Source organism: Bubalus bubalis, chromosome 2 (genome assembly GCF_019923935.1).
Source record: "Bubalus bubalis isolate 160015118507 breed Murrah chromosome 2, NDDB_SH_1, whole genome shotgun sequence".
Taxonomy (NCBI): Eukaryota; Metazoa; Chordata; class Mammalia; order Artiodactyla; family Bovidae; genus Bubalus; species Bubalus bubalis.
Window position 1 is genome coordinate 25,639,490 of NC_059158.1, and position 25,048 is coordinate 25,664,537.

At 38.1% G+C, this 25,048-nt stretch overlaps 1 protein-coding gene across 1 annotated transcript; it reads right to left on the reverse strand.

Annotated features, from left to right (window-relative positions):
* Window positions 1–1,197: 1,197 nt before the first annotated feature.
* LOC102392877 (butyrophilin subfamily 1 member A1-like) lies at window positions 1,198–4,434 on the reverse strand. The gene is made up of 4 exons (XM_044925665.2): window positions 3,774–4,434; window positions 3,250–3,276; window positions 2,645–2,671; window positions 1,198–2,469 (listed from the first exon to the last, which is right to left on the reverse strand). Exons 1-4 carry the CDS (start codon window positions 3,820–3,822, stop codon window positions 1,946–1,948), a joined length of 627 nt encoding a protein of 208 aa, XP_044781600.1. The 5' UTR covers window positions 3,823–4,434; the 3' UTR covers window positions 1,198–1,945.
* Window positions 4,435–25,048: the final 20,614 nt, after the last annotated feature.

Consider the following 25,048-nt stretch of genomic DNA (forward strand, 5'->3'; position numbering starts at 1 on the left):
CTTCACATGACATTCTCCTTGTGCCTATGTGGATGTCTAAATCCGCCCCCACCCCCCCTTTTTAAGGTCAACAGTCTTACTGTATTAGGGATGCATTCTACTCCATCATTAATGACACCTGCAATGAACCTATTTCCAAACAAAGTCACATTTAGAGGTACTGGAGGTAAGGGCTTTCAATACGTGAATTTAGGAGAGGTGGTGAGGGACATACAGTTTAACCCATAACCTTGAGTATATGAAGAAGGAAATGGGAATCACAGAAATACAAACACAGTTTTTATGTAATTATTTTGAGGAGTTTATGAAAGAAGAGTATAGAGGAGGATCTAGAGTAGGTACAAAATTGTATTGTTTTGATTTTTAAGGTGGACAAGATTTTGAAAAACATAAGGCTTGTGGGAAAAAGCTTGTGGAAAGTCTGAGAGGAACAACTGAAGGATCGAAGTCCAGAGAGCACAGTACAGATTGAATGGAGATAAAGATGGGTTGGTGTTCCCGTGAAGAAAGGGAAATACTTCTGTTAATGACACAGTGAGAGAGGAGTAATGGAGAAGTGGAGATTTAGATTTGTTATATTTATTATTGCAAAGATGAGATAATTGTCTTCTAATTGATTATTATTATTATTAATATTATTTTTCAAAGTGGGAACACAGTCATATATTGAGTAAAGGTGGGAGTAGATTTGGAAGTTGAATGAAGGTAGATTTTTTAATGAATGAGAGGATTACTTGATAGTGCTGGTGTCCAAGTTGTGATAGGTAATCACACACGTAAAGAGGAACCATCTGCTCACATGTGTGGATTTCTATAGCATGTTTAACTGCCAGTATGAGAGATAGGTAATTAGATTTATCCATATTTGGACTTTTTTTGCAAGTACATGTGATATAAGGGCAATGAGGCCAAGGATTTTTACTCATTAGTAAGATAATACTTAAAATTATTAACCATGGTAACCACAAAGGAGAAGGTAGGAAGTAAAGTCAAGAGGTACTGAGGATTCAGGAGAAATTGAAAGACCCTAAATGAGACTGACACACTGGAGTAGCTGAGCAAGCAAGTACAGGACTTTACATTTCCTGTTCCATCTGAATATTCAACTGTGGAAGTCATCTGCCACCATCCTTAAAGGGAGGATGCTGAGTTAGTATTGGATTTGGTCGCTACAGACAAAAATACAGCATACAAATTGTTTAAAGATATAAAATTTATTTCTTACTGGAAGTAATTAAGAAAGTGAGCATATAGTAGTTTCATAAAGCTGTCAAAACTCTAGACTCATTCTATTAATATATTTTCTGTCTGTATCTTATTACATGATCAGAGATGTTCTTAGAGTTCCATCCATCATGCCACATTCCAGCCATCCAAATAATTAGAGAAAAGAAGAAAATCACATAATTTTCCTTTAAGAACACATTCCAGAGATCATACTGAATGTTGTTGTTTAGTTGACAAGCCGTGCCCAACTTTTCACAACACCACAGACTGTAGCACTCCATGCTTCCTTGTCCCTCCCCATCTCCCAGAGTCTGCCCAAGTTCATGTCCATTGAATCAGTGATGCCATCCAACCACTTCATCCTCTGTCATCCTCTTCTCCTCTGCCCTCTGTCTTTCCCAGGATCAGAGTCTTTTCCAAAGAGTCATACAGAATAATTCATCTTAAAATGCACTGGTCATAATTTAGTCACATTCAGCAGGGGATGTGAGGAAATCTAATTTTTGTACTAGGCTGTCATAGGCATAGTGATAAGAAGAGGGACCTATAACTTAGGAAGAAGGGAGAGTTAATATGGGAGACAACCATCAGTCTGTGTATCAGAGCTTCAACTGAGAATAAATCAGTAAAGGAGGAAGAAAAAATAAATTTGTGTCTAGTGGGGAGAATTGTAATCATCATGGAAGGTTAGGCATATGAATTACAGCATCATTGTGTTCTACTCCATCTGGACAATGGTCAGAGGGCCTGAGTCAGAGGACCAAAGTCTAAAAAGTGGTCTTAGGCCACCATAAAATGCTTGTTTGGAAAATGTGTAGATGTGGGATCCATCTGTCATGTTATAGAAAGATACATCTCCAGCCCTATAATCAAGGAATACTCCCACCCTACAGAGTTTTTCTTTTAGAGTAAGAGAAGTTTCTGGGGATGTGAGGCCCCAGTACTCCCCGTCATAGAGCCTAATGGCCCAGAAACCATTCTGCGGTGACACTGTGACCCTCCCCTCCCTTGCTACATTATTCCTACAAACTCCCAGGTCCCAGGAATGTGCGTCCTGAACCTCCACCTCCCAGAAGTATCTCCCTGAGCTGACGTGCAGCTGACCAAGCACACAGGGAACGGAGACAAATCTCTCTGGGTGGCTGGGAAGTTCCTGACATGTTTCTTGCCATGTTACTCTTCTCCCCTCTTCAGACAGGAAGAGGGCAGGATGGGCGGTGGCTGCATCCAGAGTCAGATTTACTGCAAAGACAAGAGATCATCAGGTTTCTGGGAGGGTCTCAGTAGGCTTAGGCCACAGTCTCCCTTCTGTGAGGGCTCCTCTGGCCCTGGGAAGATCCAGTTCACCTCCCCCACCCATCCTCCCTGGGACTACCCCACAAGGAGCTGGGTCTCTCTTGGATCATTACAGACTTACCAGTCTGGAACTCTTCTTTCCTCCAGTCTGCAAAGAGCAAATGAACATAAGAATCCACCATCTGACAGATAGAGCTTCCTGTCTGTCCAGAATACTATGGTAATAAACGTCTTAATTGAAGAATAGCAGCAACCAAAAAAGAAAAGAAAAACCAACCTCTTTTTATACACTTGAACCTCTTTTTATAAGATGCTAAATTATGTATGACTTGAAGACCTGTGCCAATGCTATGCTCTCCTCATCCAAAATACATATAAGACAAATATTTGCAATCTATTTGGGATGTTTGAAAGGAAATGCAGGATGTGATGGGTCTGAACAAATAACTTATTGTTCAGTTTAGTTTCTTCGGATTTTAGTAGATGATAACCATTCTACCTTCACTCAAATCACAATGTTATATGCAACTAAAAATAATAAAGCTGTTAAAATGTTATATTCCAAACACATTATTATCTGTTAGAATAATGAGCAATATACTGAATTCATGGAATAAAGCCTTGGAGTTTCCTTGATTTTCAGCAAACCATTTTGCACACAGTAGGGTGTTCATTTAAAATATCTTTGATAATAGAATTTTCTTCATCAGAGTCCAGGTTGCTCACCAGCATATAATGGTATTTCCCTCCATGCTGCAAAAGAACAAAATAGGAAAAACTTAACTTTTATTCTTGCGTGTCTTCTTTCATTGTCTTTTTTGTTATATTAAAAGCAAATATAAGAAATATTTGTCTTTGTCCTATTTCTTCTATTGAATCCTTTGAACTTTCTCTTTTTATCCTATATCCTCATATTCCAGTTTCAAACATGGTGATAAAATTATCAGGTGAAGGATAGATAGAAGTATAGAAAAAACAAAGGTGGCAGGGATAGAAGCATGAAGGAAGGACCAGAGATGGAAGGAAGGAAAGGGGAGAGGAAGGATTACATGCTGAGTCATCAATAGTGGCTTCACTTCAGAGAGAGTTTATTAAAGCATTGATATTTATAAAGATAATGCTTCCAGTGCTGTTTTGCTTACACTAAAAATTTTTTTTAAAAATATTTTTGCATTCTATCCTACTAGCATAGGGGCAGAACCTAAGAAAAACAGAACAGTGAAGGTGTCTGAGAGATAATCATTACTCACCAGACTTGAATTGAGCCTTCTTCCTCTCTGAAAGAAAATACACAATCATGCATGTATATAAACAGATTTTCTTAACATCATGAAGAAGATGCAAGTAACGCCATACATCTGTCAATATTTGTGTCTGAAACTTGCTAAGTAATGTCCATTTCAAAAGCAATGAAAGAAATGTGTAAAGTTCATTCCATCTGGAAACTTCACTATAATTTGAAGAATATAATCAGATATGAATGGACATGAAGATTTAATAATTCTTGTAGTAGGATACTAAAAATAATGTAGAATTATTTTAGAAAATAGCCATAGAATTTATGTATAAAATATCAATGAAGTTTATTTGAGTGACTGAAAAATGTATGTTCAAGACCCTGAAGGAAGAGAAATTTGTTGAATTAGCTATTAAATAGTTAAAATAAAAATGAATAAACTAATAATTTTGCTTGGAAAGAAAAAGTGATGCAAATTCATGTAAAAATATTTATATACCTTAGATTACTGGAGATTATGGTCAAGTAAAGTGTATCAAGATTACACTTGACATTAGTATATGCAAAGTGTTTGAAAGATCAACAAAGGAAGAACTTATTCAGCAGCTTTGGAGTCTGAACACTATTCTTAAGTTGAAAGAATATACTATATAAAAAATGGGAACTCCATCTCAGATTACATGAGAAAAAACCGAAGTTAAAAGAAGCTTTCTATTGAATGGAAATAACAACATTCTTCTTAGCTTAATCCCTGTGATCTCACCAATCCTTTTTTTTTTTTTTTCACCAACCTTATAATGAAGTCATGGTTATCACCAGAAAGATAAAATCAAAAGGAAGATTAAAAACTAGAGGAGGGAATTAAGAGACTTAATACAGGAGGAGTTCATGAAGCCAAAAAGAAAATGGATAAGGTAATTTGAAATTCACAAGAAGGCAAAGGAAAGACAGGAGTATGTAAGAGGTGAATGTCATAAGAGGAAAACTATATCTAGGAAATAAATCTTTTTAAAAAAGTCACAGGAAAAGAGACACAGATGTATAGAGCAGCCTTTTGGACTCTGTGGGAGAGGGTGAGGGTGGGATGAGTTGAGAGAATGGCATTGAAAGATGTATATTATCATATGTGAAGTGAATTACCAGTCCAGGTTTGATGCATGAGACAGGGTGCTCGGGGCTGGTGCACTGGGATGACCCAGAGGTTTGGGAGGGAGGGAGGTGGGAGGGGGCTTCAGGATGGGGAACACATGTACACTCGTGGAGGATTCATGTCAAATTTTTTTTTAATTAAAAAAATAAAGTCACAAAGCTTACCAATTTCTTTCTTGAATTGTTCTGAAAAATATAATGGAAAAACTCATGTAAATTTCAAGGAAAAACAATACAGAAAATAAAATAAGAAGAAAAAAATATATATAGGAAATAAATCTTTTTTAAAAAGTCATAAAACTTACCATTTTCTTTCTTGAGTTGTTCTGAAAAATATAATGGAAAAACTCACGTAAATTTCAAGGAAAACCAATACAGAAAATAAAATCAGAGGAAAAATATATATAGGAAATAAATCTTTTTTAAAAAGTCATAAAACTTACTATTTTCTTTCTTGAGTTGTTCTGAAAAATATAATGAAAAAACTCATGTAAATTTCAAGGAAAGCCAATACAGAAAATAAAATAAGAGGAAAAAAACATATCTAGGAAATAAATCTTTTTTAAAAAGTCATAAAACTTACCATTTTCTTTCTTGAGTTGTTCTGAAAAATATAATGGAAAACCTTATGTCAATTTCAAGGAAAAACAATATAGTATATGAAAGTGAAAATAAAATTCCACTGCTCAGTAAATAGATAAGATGAATGTAATTAGAAAAAAAACCAAAGAAACAAAAAGTCCTGAGAAATACCAAGGAAACAAGTATTTTTATCTTGGGAAGAATGGAAGATTTGTTCTTGCAGAGAAAAAAATCTTAACCTGACATTTTGGTAAGCAATGAATATTGCTCACCATGAAGCCATCAGAACCCGAGAGTGGATTCAGGATGGAGGAAAACAGGATACTGGCCCAGTAGTTATGATGCATGTCAACGGAATAATTTCGGTGAGCCCAGGCACTTGTATCTTACCACACATAGAAAGGCATTAATATCATTAACTTGAGATGCCTGTTTTGTTTCTTTTTAAAATTATTCTCAGAGGTAATCTTGATGTGTTTCTACTACAGTTCCTCCCTTCCCCCCGGTAAAAACTTCAAGATATCTTGAATCCTTTCTTACCTCTCTGGAAGAGTTCCTCAGAACTCTCTGGGATCCTGTCTCCCAGACTGTAGTCCTGAGTAAGGACCCAGATAAAACATAACTTGAAACTTTAAGCTTGTGCATTTGTTTTTCAGTCAATAATTTTGGTTTGGTGACCAATAAAGGAATCAAAAACATACTTCTCTCCTTCACCTGAACTCCATGAGGATCTCTATTTTTGTCACTAGCAGAAGTTCATTTGTGCCCATCTGCCTCCTCAGAGAGTCCAGATGATTCTGGGTGGATCTTGAATCTCCCATTTTACTGATGAGCCTGAGTTTTAGTCTGTGGTGTTAAATCTCTGTCTGAAATGTAGTGTCAAGAAGAGATGCCTGGGTGAATGTAGTGGGAATTCTTGATAATGTACTTTCACAGCCCTGAGAAATTTCATAGAATTGCACCTGGAAAAACAGCATATATTAAGAAACTGTGTTTTTCTTAAGAATAATCTTCTTGTTACAAACCCCAAGGCCGAACCCGGAAGGGAGTATGACTGGGATCATGAAAGTATGGACTTTGGAACACCGGGTTGGCATCAGGCATGAACATTGCCTACGAAATTGCTGATTGTTCCTGAGACGAGCCCAGATGGGAACAGCCTGGGGTAAAAACAAGGAGATCTGGACTATGTCAGTGTAGTGTGTTGGGAAAGATAAGATCAAACAAAGTCTTGTAGTCTGCAGTTAGCAACAAAAGCTGGACTCAGAGTGGACTCTGAATCTCACTCCAGTAGAGGCTGCAGGTCTCCTGAGCCATTGCTCCAGATTTTGTGTTCTGTCATTATCATCACTTGTTCCCAGATCATTAGGGCAACAGGTAAAAGACACTGAGAAACTTTTGCTCAGTTGAAAGACACTGAGAGGTTTATCCTCAGTTGAGACACATTGGGAAGATTTTGTTGTGTATGTACAGTATTTATACTTACAAGTACTTGCTTTGTTGTGAATTAAAAGACATTTCATCCTAAAAATGGCCAAATTGAGGCTCTTTTGACATCACTTCATGGGAAATAGATGGGGAAACAGTGGAAACAGTGTCAGACTTTATTTTTTTTGGGCTCCAAAATCACTGCAGATGGTGACTGCAGCCATGAAATTAAAAGACGCTTACTCCTTGGAAGAAAAGTCATGACCAACCTAGATAGCATGTTGAAAAGCAGAGACATTACTTTGCCAACAAAGTCCGTTTAGTCAAAGCTATGGTTTTTCCAGTGGTCATATATGGATGTGAGATTTGGACTGTGAAGAAAACTGAGTGCTGAAAAATTGATGCTTTTGAACTGTGGTGTTGGAGAAGACTCTTGAGAGTCCCGTGGACTGCAAGGAGATCCAACCAGTCCATTCTAAAGGAGATCAGCCCTGGGTGTTCTTCGGAAGGAATGATGCTAAAGCTGAAACTCCAGTACATTGGCCACCCCATGCGAAGAGTTGACTCATTGGAAAAGACTCTGATGCTGGGAGGGATTGGGGGCAGGAGGAGAAGGGGAGGACTGAGGATGAGATAGCTGGATGGCATCACCGACTTGATGGACATGAGTCTGAGTGAACTCTGGGAGTTGGTGATGGACAGGGAGGCCTGGCGTGCTGCGATTCATGGGGTCCCAAAGAGTTGGACATGACTGAGTGACTGGACTGAACTGAACTGAACTGACATACCAAAATTATATTTTTGCATGCACAGATAAAAAAGACCTTGCTTGTTGGAACATCTTTTCAGAATTCTGACTTTAAAGGGAAAAAAAAAACCCTCTTCTATGGGCGAACTTGCACTTTTGTCCTTGTGTCTTTGAGATGTAAATGTTCTACCTCCTCTTCTCAGATTTTTTTCTGTGTTTTGAGGGTGTGTTCTCTGCATACCAAGGTAACATATTGCCAGGACCCAGCACGGGAGTTCCCACCCATGACAAGGTCATGCGGGAGAGCCCTGATGGGCAAGGCAAGTCAGGGCTCAAGGGCGCCCCCCCACCCCCCCACTGGATCTGCCTGAGCATCTACCCCAAAACCAGAATCTGTCTGTTTTACTATTTTATGACTTTTACCAACTCCTCTGACATTAATGGGGGGCTATCCCCGACCACCTTTCTCTGAAGAAAATCAACTTAAAACTCTAGTTAATAAGTCTCCTGGGCATAATAGGAATGTTTCAATTCAAACCCCTCTGATGACTTTCTAGCTTGCCTGACAGGTTTGTTCGGACTCCTGCAGCTATGCATGTGATTGTTCACAGCCTCCCAACCACGAGAGGCATGGGAAGCTTAAGATATTCTAACAATGCAGAGCTTCTCAGAATTAAAATTCTTAGAATAGGACTAGTAGAAGATTTCTTTGTTGAGCTAATGCTTGCCGCCAAGTTTCCATATCCCTTACCTACTGTGTCCCTGGGAGTGTATTGATTAATATAGTTGGTATACAGAAATGTAAGTAGTAGCTTTAATGTTTGTAACCTTGGACCCTTGAGTTAAATCTTTTCTTGTTATAGCCCACCACACTTTTGCCTTATAGGAATGCAACTTTATCTAATGCTTTCGGAGGGTGGCGCCTGACTTTAGAATAATCACCTTTAGAGAAAAATAAGTTTTCTGAAGAAAGGGTCATAAAATGTAAACAGGCCTCCTGGCCAGAAGATGATGTAAATCACCTAAAGCGTTTGCATACGATAAGTTTGCAGAAAGAACGCCTGGCTTTGATAAGGATCAAGGACTGCTGACCTTGCATGACTCCGCCCCTCCCCCCATTATCCTCTATGCACAACTTAAGGTATAAAATCTACTTTGGAAAATAAAGTGTGGGCCTTGCTTACTGAAGCTTGGTCTCCCCATGTCGTTCTTTCTCTTTCCGTTTCCTTTTCAGGCTGATTCCCTGGAGCACAGGGCCCTCTGCGTTCACTTTCCTGCCTGGGCTTCTGAGACCCACTCGAGAAGGTGCCTAAGGTGGGGCACCTTCAGCTATTGAGTGGGCGCCTGCAACCTACATGAACAGAGCAAGTCCCATGCTGGGGCTTTATTGGCTTTCTGAGTAAACTAAGGAATATCATCCTCTTTTTTCTCCTCTATTTTCTTAACTGCAAATTTTTTTCCTTATCTCTTTCTCTATTTCTCTCAATTGCCAACACTGTCCTCCTGAGGGAATCCCTGGATCCAACTGGGGCTGGACCCTGGTAACATATGGTCTATATATGGCAGCCATTTAAATAGACTAGAATTCCAAGCAACCTTTTTGTCTGGTTATGACAACTCTTGGTAAATAATCTGCTTGCAGTGCAGGAGACCTGGATTCAATCCCTGGGTCAGAAGATCCCCTGGAGAAGAGAATGGCTATCCACTCCAATATTCTTGTCTGGAGAATTTCAGGTACAGAAGAGCCTGGCAGGATATAGTCCATGGGGTCACATCAGACATGACTGAGCAACTCTCAGTCATGCCAACTCTCAGAGCATGCCAATTTTGAGGGAATTTGTCATAAGGGTCCCTAACTATAAGGCCTTTGCCATCTTCTCCTTCAGTGCACTGCCTGTACAATGAAGGCCCTTTACTTTCTTAGACTATTTTTGGGAGTAAACATTTTAGATCTTGTGAAGACTACATCGTTGCTCTCTCTTGTGGGGACACCTTTAGTGTCTGATTGGCTTGAGTTGCTATTAAGGTACTACTCATCAATGGCCAGATAATAGAGTCAAGTTTGATACGCTCTGGCTAATAACTCAAGGACTAGATGAATATCCAGAACAATTTCTAGCCAGGTTAACAGAAGTCCAGAAAAATATACAAGATTAGACCCCACTTCCACAGAGGGCACCACTGTCCTTAATACCCATTTTATCTCCCAATAGTCCCCAGACATCCTAAAGAAACTAAAAAGCAGAATAAGCTCCTAAACCCTCCAACAAGACCTTTTAAATTTAGCTTTTAAGATTTTCAATAACCAGGAAGAACAGGCAAAGCTAGAGAAGGCCCAATGAGATCAGGCCAAATATCACATTTTAGCCTCTGCCCTACATGGCTCCAAACCTCCATCAACCAACAAAGACAAGAAGCCACCTGCCTTGCTTCAAATGTGGCAAAGAAGGCCACTGGGCCATTCTTGCGTAGACCCGAGGCTCTTTCCAGGTCAGTGTACCAACTGTGGCATAAAGGGACATTGGAAGGTCAAGTTCCCAAATTCCCCTCTAGGGATCAGACATCCCCTCCTGGTCCTGAGCATGAATCCTCTGACCCAGCTCTGCCTAGCTTCCTCAGGCTTTCCGCTGAAGACTGAATGTGCCCAGGGCTCCAGGCCCCAACTCTCATCATGTCTACTGAGCCCAGAGTAACTCTCACAGTGGCAGGTAAGCCAATCTCTTTTTTCATCAATACGTGGGCCACTTACTCTGCTATGCCTGCCTACTCTGGAAAAACCAAGGCTTCTCAGGTCTCTGTTATGTGGGTTGACTCTTTAATGTTTATGCCATGAAAACTGAGCCTTTCCCTTGCACACTTGAAGATACCCCATTTTCCCATTCTTCTCTCATACTCCTAAAATGCCCCACTCCTAATCTTGGGAGAGGACTTTTTTTCAAAATTCAAAGCCTCTAATACTATCCCAAGTCCACCTTCTGGTCTAGCCTGGTTACTGCTCCTCAATCCCACCTCCTCTTCCCCTTCCCCATTGCCCTCCTTGTCCATAAACCCCATAGTTTGGGATACAGACAACCCATCTGTCACCTCTCACCATGCTCCAATTCATATTTGTCTCAAAGACCCCTCTATATTCCCCAATCAACAACCATACTCCATCTCTCAGAAATATCAATAAGGGCTAAAGCCTATCGTCACTAAACTCCTACATCAGGGTCTCTTGTGCCCAACCCACTCTCCCTATAATACCCCTATCTTACCCATCAAAAAGCCAAATAGCTCCTATCACCTGAATCCAGGACCTGAGACTTATCATTGCGGCTGTTATTCCCATACACTCAGTAATTCCAAATCCCTAGACTCTTCTCTCTCATTCCCTTTTCCACTACCCACTTCACTGTTCTAGACTGCAAGGATGCCTTCTTTACCATCCTTTTACACCCAGACTCTTAAGACCTCTTTCCCTTTACCTGGACTTATTCATACAATCATCAATCCCAATAGCTGACATGGACAGTCCTCCCACAAGGCTTTTGTGAAAGCCCTCATTTCTTTGGCCAAGCTCTAGCATCAGACCTAACCTCTCTTGACCTTATTCCAAGTACTGTCCCCCAATATGTGGGTGATATCCTCCTTTGTAGTCCTTCACTTACACACTCTCAACAATATACTATATAACTCAATTTTCTAGTCAACTGAGGGTATAGAGTATCTCCCACCAAGGTTCATCTCTCTCTTCCTAGAGTCACCTATCTCAGGGTCCTTTTGACACCAACCAAAAGATATATCACTACTGGTACAAAGTCCCTTATATCCACCCTACCATTCCCTACATCCAAAACAGAGATCCTGTCCTTGGGATTAGCTGGATATCTAATTTTGGATTTCTAATTTTTCCCTCTTGGCACAATCCCTATATCAACCACCAGAGAAGATCTTTCAAAATCCCTATGGCTAAAATCAAACACGCATTCAGCCTTTAACACCCTTAAGCAAGCCATTATCTCAGCCCCAGCTCTAACACTTTCTGACCTTTCTCACCCCTTTATACTCTACACTACTGAGAGACACAAAATTGCCCTAGGAGTTTTGGGACAAAATCAGGGCCCCTTCTTTGACCCTATTACTTATCTATCAAAGCAATTAGATACCACAATTCGAGGATGGCCAGCCTGTCTGCATGCTCTGGCAGCAGCTGCACTCCTTGTTCAGGAAAGTAAAAAACATACTTTTGAAGGACCCACTGTCATTCATTCACCACATGACTTTAAGGACTTACTTTCTCACAAATCCATGACCCTTCTATCTCTTTTACACATCCAACTAATTCATGTCGCCCTTCCTGAATCTCCTATGTTCTTCTTTGAATGCTGTCCTACTCTCAACTCTGCCACACTTATTCCTAATTTTTCTGAGTCCCCCATCCATACTTGCAAAGAGGCATTAGAAGACCCGACCATTTCTTGCACATTTCCTCAGCCGCTTTAAATAACCCTGACTTTACTTGGTATATTGATGGCAGCTCTGTTATGACATCAGAAGGAAAAAAAAAGATAGCTGCATATGCAGTTATCTGAAATTATTGATTCCCAACCCATCCCCTCAGGAACCTCTTCTCAATAGGCAGAACTTATTGCACTAACTAGAGCACTTACCCTCGTAGCTAACAGAGCAAACATGTACACTGATTCTAAATATACTTTCCACATCATACACTCACATGCTGCCATCTTGAAAGAATGAAGGCTCCTATTTATGAAAGGCTCTCCCATAACTAATGCCCCATTTATACTCCAGCCTTTAAATACAGGTAACATGCCAACTGAAGTAGGCATCATACATTGTCCAGGTCACCAGGTGGCCTCAGACCCCATTTCATGGGGCAACAATGCCACAGACAGAGAAGCAAAATAAGCCTCACTCCCATCACCTGCCCAACAACTCATAGTAATCCTCAACATAAAGCCTCTTTACTTCTCTGAAGTAAAAAACATGATTATTACAAGAGCGAGCACAACCACAAAGACAGATGTTACAAAAACAGAGCCGTTATCTTCTCCCCAAATCTCAGGCCACACAGATTCTTATGGTCATTCATCAGGCCCTGCACATTCATCAGGCCCTACACATAGGCACTAAACCGCTTTATCATCTCTTAAGACCTCTTATCACTTATCCTAACCTTCTTTCAGTCCTACAACAAATCACTCAGTCTTGCATTATCTGCTCCTCAGTCTCACTGCAGGGAGACTTAAAGCTTATTTTCTCATTCAGGCTCAACTATCCCAGGGGATGACTGGTAAACTGACTTCGCTCACATGCCTCCAACATGAAAAATAAAACTCATGCTTAGTCTAGTAGACACTTTTTCAGGGTGGATTGAGGCTTTGCCTATGAGATCAGAAACTGCCTCAGAGGTAACACAGTTTCTCATATGAGAAATCATCCCTTGGCCTCCCACTCCCCCTCCAATCTGAAAATGGCCAGCTTTTATCTCCCAAATCACTCAACAAGTAGCCCAATCCCTTGGCATAACCTGGAAACTGTATATTCCTTACAGACCCCAATCCTCAGAAAAGTAGAAAAGGCAAAGTCTATTCTCAAAACACACCTAACCAAACTCTCTCTAGAACTACAAAGGCCATGGACTGAATTCCTTCCCATGGCTTTGGGTTGCATTAGGGCTACTCCACGGGCTCTGTCTTTCCTCAGTCCTTTTGAGCTCATGTATGGATGCCCTTTTCTCTTAGGTCAATTCCCTACTGAGAGCCCCTTGCTAGGAGAGTATCTTCCCACCCTTAATCTTATTAGAGCCCTTGTGAGAGAGCATGCAGATCACTCTCTCCCAAAGCCTCATCAAACAAATCCAGCTGACTTAACACTCATACTGGGAGTCCTACTTAAGACCTTATACTATAAAGCTCTCCAGCCTCAATTGACTGGTCCATTTGAGGTTGTTTTAACCATACCACAGCTGCTAAACTGGCATGTCTTTACTCATCATTTTGTGAAAATGAAAGTAAAAGTCGCTCAGTCGTGTCTGACTCTTTGCGACCATATGAAATAGTCCATGGAATTCTCCAGGCCAGAGAACTGGAGTGGGAAGCCGTTCTCTTCTTCAGGGGATCTTCCCAACCCAGGGATTGATCCTAGGTCTCCTGCATTGCAGGCAGATTCTTTACCAGCTGAGCCACCATCTCTAGATTAGAATGGGCCCCAGGAGTCTCTCCATCTCCACTAAGAAACATTCCTAGCTCAAAACTCTTTGCTACACCAGCACTGTTCTGAGACCCACCAGGCTTTGACTGGATGGAATTTCTGAAGAAACAGAATAGCTGAAACCAAATATCAATCAATAAAATAAAAACAGATGCATTGGTTACTAATTGGACTGGGATTTCCCCTACCTACCCTATTTGCAATAGGACTTTATGTCTCCCTCTGAGTGGACTATTATTCAAAAGCTTTCCCTCTGCTTTACCTACTTCTCCATAGTTCTTGTTTTTTTTTTTTTTTTTTGGAGCGTGGTCCTCCCCTTACTGTGATCAGCCAAGATGAATTCATTATCCACTTTTCTTCACATAGTAACACAAACCCTTACCTTTCTTGGAGACACCATTGCTACTGATTGCCCTTTACTCCTTGACTTTATAAACAATCTTTGGCTCCAAGGAGATTTCATAGAGTTCACACCAAAATTTCTTTCTACACCTGGATTCTTATTTTTATAATTTTCCCCCCTTAGACATGAGACATCACATCATGATTTTACTATTACTCCCTCTTCTTTTACAGTCCAAACCTCACAATAATACCCTGCCTATAACTCACCCTTCCCCAAACCTTGCCTACCTATTTAGAACACTAAATCTGATCTATCGTTTACTCAGTACCTAAAACCCAACCCTGGCCAGTGATTGTTGGATTTGCTTATCTATCTCCTCTCCTGGAGGATAGGTGCATCTCATTTCCACAGGCAAATGGACTCACATAAACAACTCTCTTTATCACACATACAGAGGAGAATCTTTTCATCATACATATGTTATTTATATTCAATTGATCAAATTCACAATCCTGACAAGATATTGACCTCCCTCCTTACAGATCTCACTTTTACTCATAAAGGACCAGCTATAGGAAGACATTACTTTGCCAACAAAGGTCCATCTGGTCAAGGCTATGGGTTTTCCAGTGGTCATGTATGGATGTGAGAGTTGGACTGTGAAGAAAGCTGAGTGCCAAAGATTTGATGCTTTTAAACTGTGGTGTTGGAGAAGACTCTGAGAGTCTCTTGGACTGCAAGGAGATCCAACCAGTCCATTCTAAAGGAGATCAGCCCTGGATGTTCTTTGGAAGAAATGATGCTAAAGCTGAAACTTCAGTACTTTGGCCACCTCATGCGAAGAGTTGACTCATTGGAAAAGACTCTGATGCTGGGAGGGATTGGGGGCAGGAGGAGAAGGAGATGATAGAGGATGAGATGGCTGGATGGTATCAGTGACTCGATGGATGTGAGTCTGAGTGAACTCTGGGAGTTGGTGATGTCAGGCCTCCCTAGGCCTGACATGCTGCAGTTCATGGGGTCGCAAAGAGTTGGACACGACTGAGCTACTGAACTGAACTGATAGTAAGACACGCCCCCCACCCCTCCACCCCCAACCTTTGATGTTCATCTACAACAACAGACTCCTTTCTGTTTTTCTAGACAAAACTTTGTAAACAATTCTTACCCCCAACTAGGAACTATGCCACTGCACCTCTGTAATTACACTTCACAACTCTCCTTTCCTTCAGGCCTCTCCGTCTACAAAATATCAGGAACTTCAGGACATTCTTTTGCTTTCTCAGGGAGACTCCCTTCTACATATGGCGTAAATACTCCTTTTGTAGGGGCTACACTGGTGAGTTCACTGTCAGTCTCAGAAACTACTAACAAGTTCCCAGAAAGACTCCTATTTGCTATTAATTTCAGCTGTTGTCTTCTTACACTTGGAATATTTTTTTAATTTGGAACCACCACCTATTTATGTTTTCCCACTAATTGGACAAGAACATTCACCCTGGTATATCTAGCCCTGGATCTTTCTATTGCTCCTAAATATTAGACCCTCCCTATCCCACTAATTCATAACTGACCCAAATGGGCAATTCAATTCATTCCCCTGTTAATCAGTTTAGGAATAGAAACTGGGATTGGAACAGGGACTGCAGGACTCACAACCTCTTTAAATTACTACCAAAGCCTTTCTAAAGACCTCACTGAGAGCCTAGACTAACTACTAGTCTTATCATTATCCACACCCAGCAAGCTTACCTGGCTGCCATGATCCTCCAAAATAGAAGGAGATTAGATCTTCTAACTGCAGAAAGAAGGGGCCTATGTCTATTTTTGGAGGAAGCTTGCTACTTCTCCACCAACAAATCAGGAAGCAGCAAGAAATCTGACAAACAGGGCCTTGAAATATGTTGACACCTCAGCAATTCATGGGAAAACTGGCTAAACAGTTGGAATTGGATGCCCTGGGTTCTACCTTTTCTAGGCCCTCTCCTTCTACTTACCCTCATTCTAAGTTTCTGCCCATGTTTAATGAGTCTTTTTTTTTCAAAATTTCTTCAGGACCACTTACAAGCCTTCACCAACCAAACTATGCATAAGCTATTTCTAACTCGTTCAGATTATCAAAAACTTTGGCCCCACACAAATCCCCTTGACCCATATTCCAACCTTTTCTCATCTTACCCTTACAACACCCCTGTCCCACAGGAAGCAGTTAGAGAAGATTGACCTTCGGCTCTTATCCTAAATCAAAAAGGCTGGAGTGAGAGGGCCTCCATGGGGCTTCCTGGTAGAAATGGCTCATTATACTGACCTTGCAAACAAAGAATAAAGTCACAGTGACCCTTGAGACTGGCCAAGTTGCCAAAATGATATTCTGTTTTCCCACTGGTGCCAACCTTCTCAAGGCTATGAGACCACCAGATTCCAGACCTCTGGCTACATGACTGCAGGACTCAGCTACAGGATAATAATGAACCATCCCTCCAGAGAATTTTTCATTGTTGTGTTATAAGAAAGACCCCATCTAAAAGGGAGGATGCTGGTTCTCCTTAAGGGCCAGTCACCCTCTTGTTTCCCTCTAATAAATTTCCCTTTTCTTTGCCTGATTGCTAGGTTCACTCTCTTTCTTCCCTACTCACCTTACATCAGTATAATCTTACCCGAGAAAAAGAAAAAAGGAAGAGAAAAGCAATTGAAAAGAAGCCAGTGTTTTAGGGGAAGATAGCTGTCAGTAAAAGGAAAGGATGAGAAAAGATAAAATTTAGATAATATAAAATGATGAAAGTTTTTTTTTTTAAGGTGCAGGTAACAGATTAAACAAGAACTAAGAACAGGAGAAAAAAATTGACTTGCCTTTTTCCAGTGCAGTATTATCTGAGGAAGAAAAAAAAGAGAAAAACAATTGAAAAGAAGCCAATGTTTTAGGGAAGGGTTGGTATGGATAAAAGGTAAGAATGAGAAAAGATGGAATTTAGGTAACATAAAATGAGTTTTTTTTAAGGTGCAAGTAACAGATGAAACAAGAGCTAAGAACAGGCGAAAAAAAATTGACTTGCCTTTTTCCTGTGCAATATTATCTGAGAAAAAAAAAGAAGAGAAAAACAATTAAAAAGAAGTCAATGTTTTAGGGGAAGATTGGTGTGGATAAAAGGTAAGAATGGGAAAAGATGGAATTTAGGTAACATAAATGAGTTTTTTTTTTTTTTTTTTTTTTTTTTTTTAAGGTGCAAGTAACAGATGAAACAAGAGCTAAGAACAGGCGAAAAAAATTGACTTGCCTTTTTCCTGTGAAATATTATCTGAGGAAAAAAAAAAAAGAGAAAAACAATTAAAAAGAAGTCAATGTTTTAGGGGAAGATTGGTGTGGATAAAAGGTAAGAATGGGAAAAGATGGAATTTAGGTAACATAAATGACAGTTTTTTTTTAAGGTGCAAGTAACAGATGAAACAAGAGCTAAGAACAGGCGAAAAAAAAATTGACTTGCCTTTTTCCTGTGCAATATTATCTGAGAAAAAAAAAAAGAAGAGAAAAGCAATAGAAAAGAGGCCAATATTTTAGGGGAAGATTGGTGTGTATAAAATGTAAGAATGGGAAAAGATGGAATTTAGGTAAGATAAAATGACAGTTTTTTTTAAAGGTGCAAGTGAGAGATGAAACAACTAAGAATAGGCAAAAAAAAAAAAAAAAAAAAAAAAAAAATCCCCAGTTTTTGACTTGCCTTTTTCTTGTTTAATCTTATCTGAAAAAAAAGAAGGAAAAAAGCATCTCATCAAAATGTGGGCCCAATCTAAAAAAAGGAGAGCATAAATTTGAAATCCTTCTGTAGTTGACTCCATAAGTCAAATTGACCAAAGCGTAAAGGTATGTTCCACAGGACATCTTGCATTCAGAATTATTGTTTTATTATATCCCACCATCTCCATCTCCAGTTCCTGGACCAAAGTAGCAAAGACAGATAATGACTCAAGGAGAGGAGATAGAATAGGGCTACAAAGGCAAACAATATCAATTGTTCATCTTTCAGTGGACATTCTCCTTTTTTTAGGGTGGAGGGAAACAAGCACACATACATGAGTCACATATTTAGCAAGTCATAAAGAGGTCTACAGTAAAAGTATCCATCAGTCTAAAATGGTATCTGTAACTGCAGTTTTATGAAGGCTGCTCAGTATAAAGAGGAGGTGTGTTGCTAAGTTCATTAAACTTGTAAACAAAAAATGATTGAAAACCATCATTAGCAAAACAAGGTTGTTAAATTTTGGATGTTTATAGTATTGTATTATTAAAAAAGCTTTTAGAAGTATCATAGGACTCTAGTTTCTCATGTCATTCACTTAAAAATTCAATATTGAGAAATGTGTTATATATTTCCTTAAAAGTCTTTCTACCAAAATAAGTACAGATTGCTAAATTAATAATTATTTCAGAATAAAAATGAAGGACAAGATGGAACAATTAGTACAGTATGAAAGAAAATAAAGCCAAGGAATGCCATGTAAATGTTTGTTATTTAGGGTACTTGGGTGCTATGATCAAGGGCAATGGAAGAGGGAGTCCAAACCTCACACTGGAACCATGAAGGATATCTGAGTTTACATAGTCCTTAAAAGGACTATAGACCAAGAAGTTTCACTCAGAAAGAATGGAATTTTAGCTCATCTCCTAAGGTTTGGGAAGATATCAATTGCATGTAATGGCCTTTGAACTTTGAATATATGCAGATGTACTAACAAGGGATAGTTTTCAGAAAATAAGTACAGAGTGTAATCATGTACCCATCAGTCTCTTCTTTTTTGTTTTATAAAATGCACACTGAAATTCTGGCAAGACTCTACAGAGTAGAAGACAGTGCTTACAGGGAAGAAACATCTGTTCTGAAAAAATAAAGGGATGGAAAAAAAGGAGGGTAGAGGGTAGGAAAACAGAAATGGAGACAACTTAATATAGATGATGCTTATGAAGCAAAATAATAGACATTGAAGGGTAGGGTATGCCAAAAGATGGAGTAGAGATTAAAGGAATATGAAAGACTGTGAGGAAGCAGTCATTTAGAAGCATATTGGAGTATAAATGTTGTCAGAAAATTTACCAAAATGCAAACCCTGATCAGAAAAATAAAGTGAAAAGGTCCGTATAAGTGTTAGAGAACAGAAAAAGAAGGAAAATATAAATTTAATGACAGCTCATATGCAGTATTAAATATTCCAGGATGTGGGCCAACCCACAAAATTCACACACTCATGCAAGTACACACACACACATGTACACATGTACACAGAGCAGCTAAAAGTTACCTTTTTCAGGAGAATATTGGTTATGAATATAAAAGAAGAAACAATGAATTTACTTAGGAAAAATATCGGGAACAGTTGTAATAAAAAATATTTCTGACATGGTTTTATGTAATTTTTGCAAAGAATTTCTTTAAAAAATGAAAAGGATAAAAATGAGTGAACTTTCGGAATTGAAAAAAAATTATTTCTTCCTATTATTATCATACAAAAATTATGTTGATCCCATTCAAATTGTTTAACTTTCTAATTACTTGGAGGTTAACCTTCATAAATTCCTTGACTGCTACTAAATATAGAGTCACTGCTTATTATTTTGGTAGCACTAGCTGTACAGTAGCCACACTCGCTGAATTAAAGGAGTCTGAACCACTGCTAATAGAAAAAATACCAAGTTAGGTTCCTGGGTGCTCGCTTTCACAAAATTTTCTACAACTGAGTAAACTATAACTTTTAAAACATAGATTAATATTTCAATTGATGGCTAAAAGAAGTTCATTTTAATTAAATCACATGAAAAAAGGAAATGATGCTCTAGACATAACATATGGGGATTGAAATAAAATGGCTGGGCATACATGGGACAAACTTTCACATTAGTTCCTGAGGCTGCCAATACTTTAGAAATGTATGATTAATAAAATGTACACAGCAGGAAGGGTCTGTTTATGCCAGTTTAAACAAAGTGACAAAGAAGTGATAACTGGGGAAATTGAACGAGAAATAAAAATGGTGAATTTCACTTGAAAAGACAAAATAATGAGACAAAACTATATAAAAGTATGTATAAAGACTTAAAGACAAATGTACCAGAAAAGAATGAATCATTGACTAGGTAAGCAAGGAAGATGCCTTTATGTTGGGGACTTGACCTTTTTCTCTTCACATAAAAAAGGAAAAGAACTCAAAATGCATTTAAAATGATAATCCAATGTGAAGAAGAAACAAAGAAAAATTGGAAAAACTTCCATACTTTACTCTGTGATTCAAACATAACCTAATTTTTTGTAAGATTTGAAGAGCTTTCTAGAAATCTGGGAAAAGACTGTTTTACTTTCATTCACCCTTTGAGGTTAAAGGAATCAAGACAAGAAATGACACTGGGGAAGGAGATAGAATAGAACTTCCTCTTGGATAAACAATGTCTGTCATTAGTCCTGTATTAAACCTTCTACATTTTTCAGAATAAATTGCAGACTTACAGTTTTGCACAAAAGAATAGCTTAAAAAGGGTGAGGAAGCAAAGACAAAAGGCATTCATTTTTCAGAAACAATGTATAACAATAGTCATATGAATCCTGCTACATGCATTAAAGAAATATATTCCTAAATTCCATTCCCTTTGAAGACAAAATTATAATAGAAAATTTCATTAGAAGAGAAGGATGTTAAGTTTAAAATAACTCTATTAGTGTGATATAAACGAAGAAAACAACAATAAAAACTGCAACAAAGAAATTGGCTACATCTGATAGGAGGAGAACAGAAATATGGAATGTTTTTGTAGCTTACTCCAAGTTTCAAGTGACCAATATTTTTTAAATTGGAAGCAAATATTTCCAAAGGACATCTTGTCAGGGCAAAAGTGTATTACACACACACACACACACACACACGCACGCACACCACCTGATGCAAAAGTTATAGAGATGGAAAATGACACTATGAGGTAGAAGATTTCTTCTGGGATAAACAACATCAGTCATATATGTTTCACTGGACTTTCTCCTTTTTCTCAGAATACAATCCAAACATGCACACGTACATGAGTGCTTAAAGTGCTTAAGAAATCATGAGCAAGCCTACAACAAAAGCACCCATCTGGCTAAAACTCTATCAATAGCAGTAGACGTATGAAGTCCTTTATGCATTAAAGAGATGTATTCCTTAGTTCCATCTAATCTGTAACCAAAAATATAATTGAAAATTATCACTGTAAAAAGAAGGTTGTTAAGCTTTTAATGGAGAAGGCAATGGCACCCCACTCCAATACTCTTGCCTGGAAAATCCCATGGACAGAGGAGCCTGTTGGGCTGCAGTCCATGGGGTCGCGAAGAGTTGGACACGACTGAGCGACTTCACTTTCACTTTTCACTTTCATGCACTGGAGAAGGAAATGGCAACCCACTCCGGTGGTCATGCCTGGAGAATCCCAGGGACGGGGGAGCCTGGTGGGCTGCCGTCTATGGGGTTGCACAGAGTCGGACAGGGCTGAAGTGACTTAGCAGCTTAGCAGCAAGCTTTTAATGGTTATATTAGTGCTTCATTAAAAAAAAAATATATATATATATTTAGGAGTATCCTAGAATTCTAGCCTCGTGTCATTCACACAAAATTTCAAGATGGAGAAATATAAAAAATCTTGCTCAATATATAAAGTCCTAACACAAACACTTAAAAGTTATTGCAGTGTGACAAATTAATAATTATGTCAAAAAAATACAAGAAAAAGACAGTAAAATTCCTATGGTATGAGAGAAAATTAAGCTGGAAGTGGTATGTAAAATATCTGTGCCTGAGAGAAGACTCTAGTGAATGGTCTAGGGTTTTGAATGTATGACCCTAAAGCCCACATTAGATCTACAAGGTACACCTGAATTTGCACAGTCTTTGAAAGAATAAAGTTGGAAAAAATTCACTCAGCAAATCTAGAGTCTAGTCTTAAAGTTTGGAGAGGTATCAGTGGCATATTAAAGACTCCTTGAACTTTGAATACATGACATAAACCCTAAGTTATTGAAAGTGTACCAGAAAATAAGTACAGAATGTAAACCACATGCTTATCAGTCTCATCCCCTTCATCTCACAAAATTCATAGTGAAACTGACAAGGCTCTGGATGAGAGAAGAAGACAGGACATATATGGAGGTAATATAGGAAATGAAACAAGAAGCACTGAGAAAGAATCAGGTTAGGGTAATAGATGGAAAGAATTTAATATGACAGAAGTCCATAAACAAAAACATCGAGGAGAGAAGAGTAGAGAATAAGATAAAGTGTGAATTAAAATTGGGTGTATAGATCAAAAGAAAGGGAATGTTAACCAAGAAAGTAGTTGTTTAAAGCTTATTGGAATAAAAATGTTTTCAGGGAAATTTATCTAATTTTTTTCCCAAAGATTAAAAGAAAATTTAAAAGAAAACATGCAGGTAAGTATAATGGGATTAAAGCACCAGGGAAATTCAAATTTAGTGAAAAAAATCACATAAAATGTTAAATGTAATAAGATTTAAACAAGTGCAAACACATGGTGATATACACAATGTGCCACAGTTTCTGACAGCACCCTTTGGTTTTGATCAAAAATTAAAGGAAGAAAAAGATCAGTCTTGCTAACTTGAGTAAAAATTTCAGGCATATTAGTAGTGGTGTTTACCATGCAAAAATGTTCTTGAATGATTTGGACACTACATGGGCTGTTATTGTTTGGTAGATTACCTTTAATAAATCCTTTGGCTGCTACTAAACATACATTATTAAGTCTCACAATTATTGTAGCTATGTTGCATAAAGTATCCACAAACAGTGAATTAGAGGATACTGGACTGCTTCAAGAGAAAATGCAGGGTTTGGTTCTTAGGAACCTCTATTTACACTTTGTTAAGCAATGATGACATGATTTTCTTTCTGGAGAACTGCTGTATTAGCCCATGGCAAAATGAAGCTCATCTTATCGTGACTGCCTTTTCAGAAAAAAATGTAAACATGTGCCCATGAAAACAGAATTGGTTAAGAAGATATGAGTAACTAAGGAGAAAAAGAATCACTCATTTGTTCAAAATAGTATATGTAGCAGTGCCTGCATGCATTAAAGAGGTAATATGACTTTTCTCTGCAAATAAAAATATACTGAAAAAATGTCATTAAAAATAGGATATTTAAATTTTAATGGATAATTTTGCATCTTATATAAAATATTTTTGAAAGCATTGAAGACTATGGTTTGTGGCTTCATTCATATAAAATATCAAGTTGAGAGATAAAAAGTTCCTAACAATACAAAATCTTTCCACAAATATTTGAAATACTTGCAGTTGACCAAATTGACCAAATTAACAGTTGTGTTAATAAAAGTAAGGAACAATGAATTAAAATTATTCTCTTCAGATATAATACAAATTGGAGGGGAAAATGGTGAAAAGTATTTTAATACTTGGAGTAGCGGATTTAGGGCAGTGTAAGAATGACCCTCAAATTTACATGTGACCAATGAATGATTTCAGATATTATTCAGGTTTTGAAGACCAGAAAAGAGAGTACTATGGGAGAAGTCAACAAGCAAAATATTGCCTTAGAATGGCAGAGATCTGTATAGTGCAAGGCAAGGATGGTACATTGACTGAAAACTGGTATATGATTAAGACATCAGGAAAGCAACCATCTTAAAGTCTTTTGGGAATAAAGGGAAGTCAAAGATACTTTACAATTTTTAAAAATTTCATCTGTAAAATTCAAAGAAGTGTCAATATAAATGTCAGTGGAAAGAAATACACAAAAAATTCATATTTGTTAAAAACTGTATGTAAATTTAAATAATTAGGATACAGATAAACACACAAACCCCACTCATTTACACCAACACACACACAGGCACACATACAGTGTTTGAAATTTCCCATTAGAGAAATGAATAGTATTCAATAAATGAATAAGGAAAAAAGGAATACATTTTTGAATTGAGAAGACAAGAAACATTTTTTTGTTAAATATCTGATGAAATTATTATGATTTCATAATAATCATAATAATCAGCAATATGTTTGGCCTGGAGAATTCCCTGGACAAGAGGAGCCTGGAAGGCTACAGTCCATGGGGTTGCAAAGAGTTGGGCATAACTGAAAGACTAACACACTCAGCAATATGTACTCTTTTGTTACCAACTTTTTTATCTTTAATAAGTGATTTGCATGTTGTTAAACATATCAATAAATACACAACTGTCCTAGAGTGGTAGTTTTGCCATATAAAATCACCAAACACAGAATTAAGGATCCTAAACAACTGCTCTTATAGGTTTTCACTTTCAGGTTCATGGTGCCTCTTTCCACATTTTAGTCAACTGATTAATATGTAACTGTATTTTATGAGAGCTTGATTTTAACTCATTCCTCAATGAAACTTACCTTCACAAAGTAAAATAAAGGGAATGGAGATGAAATATTAAGTGGCAGTGAAGGGGCTTTTAAAACAAATGAATGAAAATCTCTTGGACAAAAATTTTAAATCAGAAACTTAAAAATGGCAAAATTTTATAGGTAAGTTAGTACGCATATACACTTTCCCAAAAGGAAAATGTCTACATTAATTACACAGATGGGACAAATCAAAGCAAAAGTAATAGGCATTGAATAACAAATGAAGGGGGCAGACTTCAGTTGAAATAATCATAAAATGAGAAAGAATGATGTAAAGCTATATGTACATTGAAGCTGAGGAAGATGATTGATGAAAGTTGAAGACCAAAGTCAAAGAAACAAAAGAAACACAACAAACTGCAAACTGAAACATTAATGGGACTTACATTTATCCT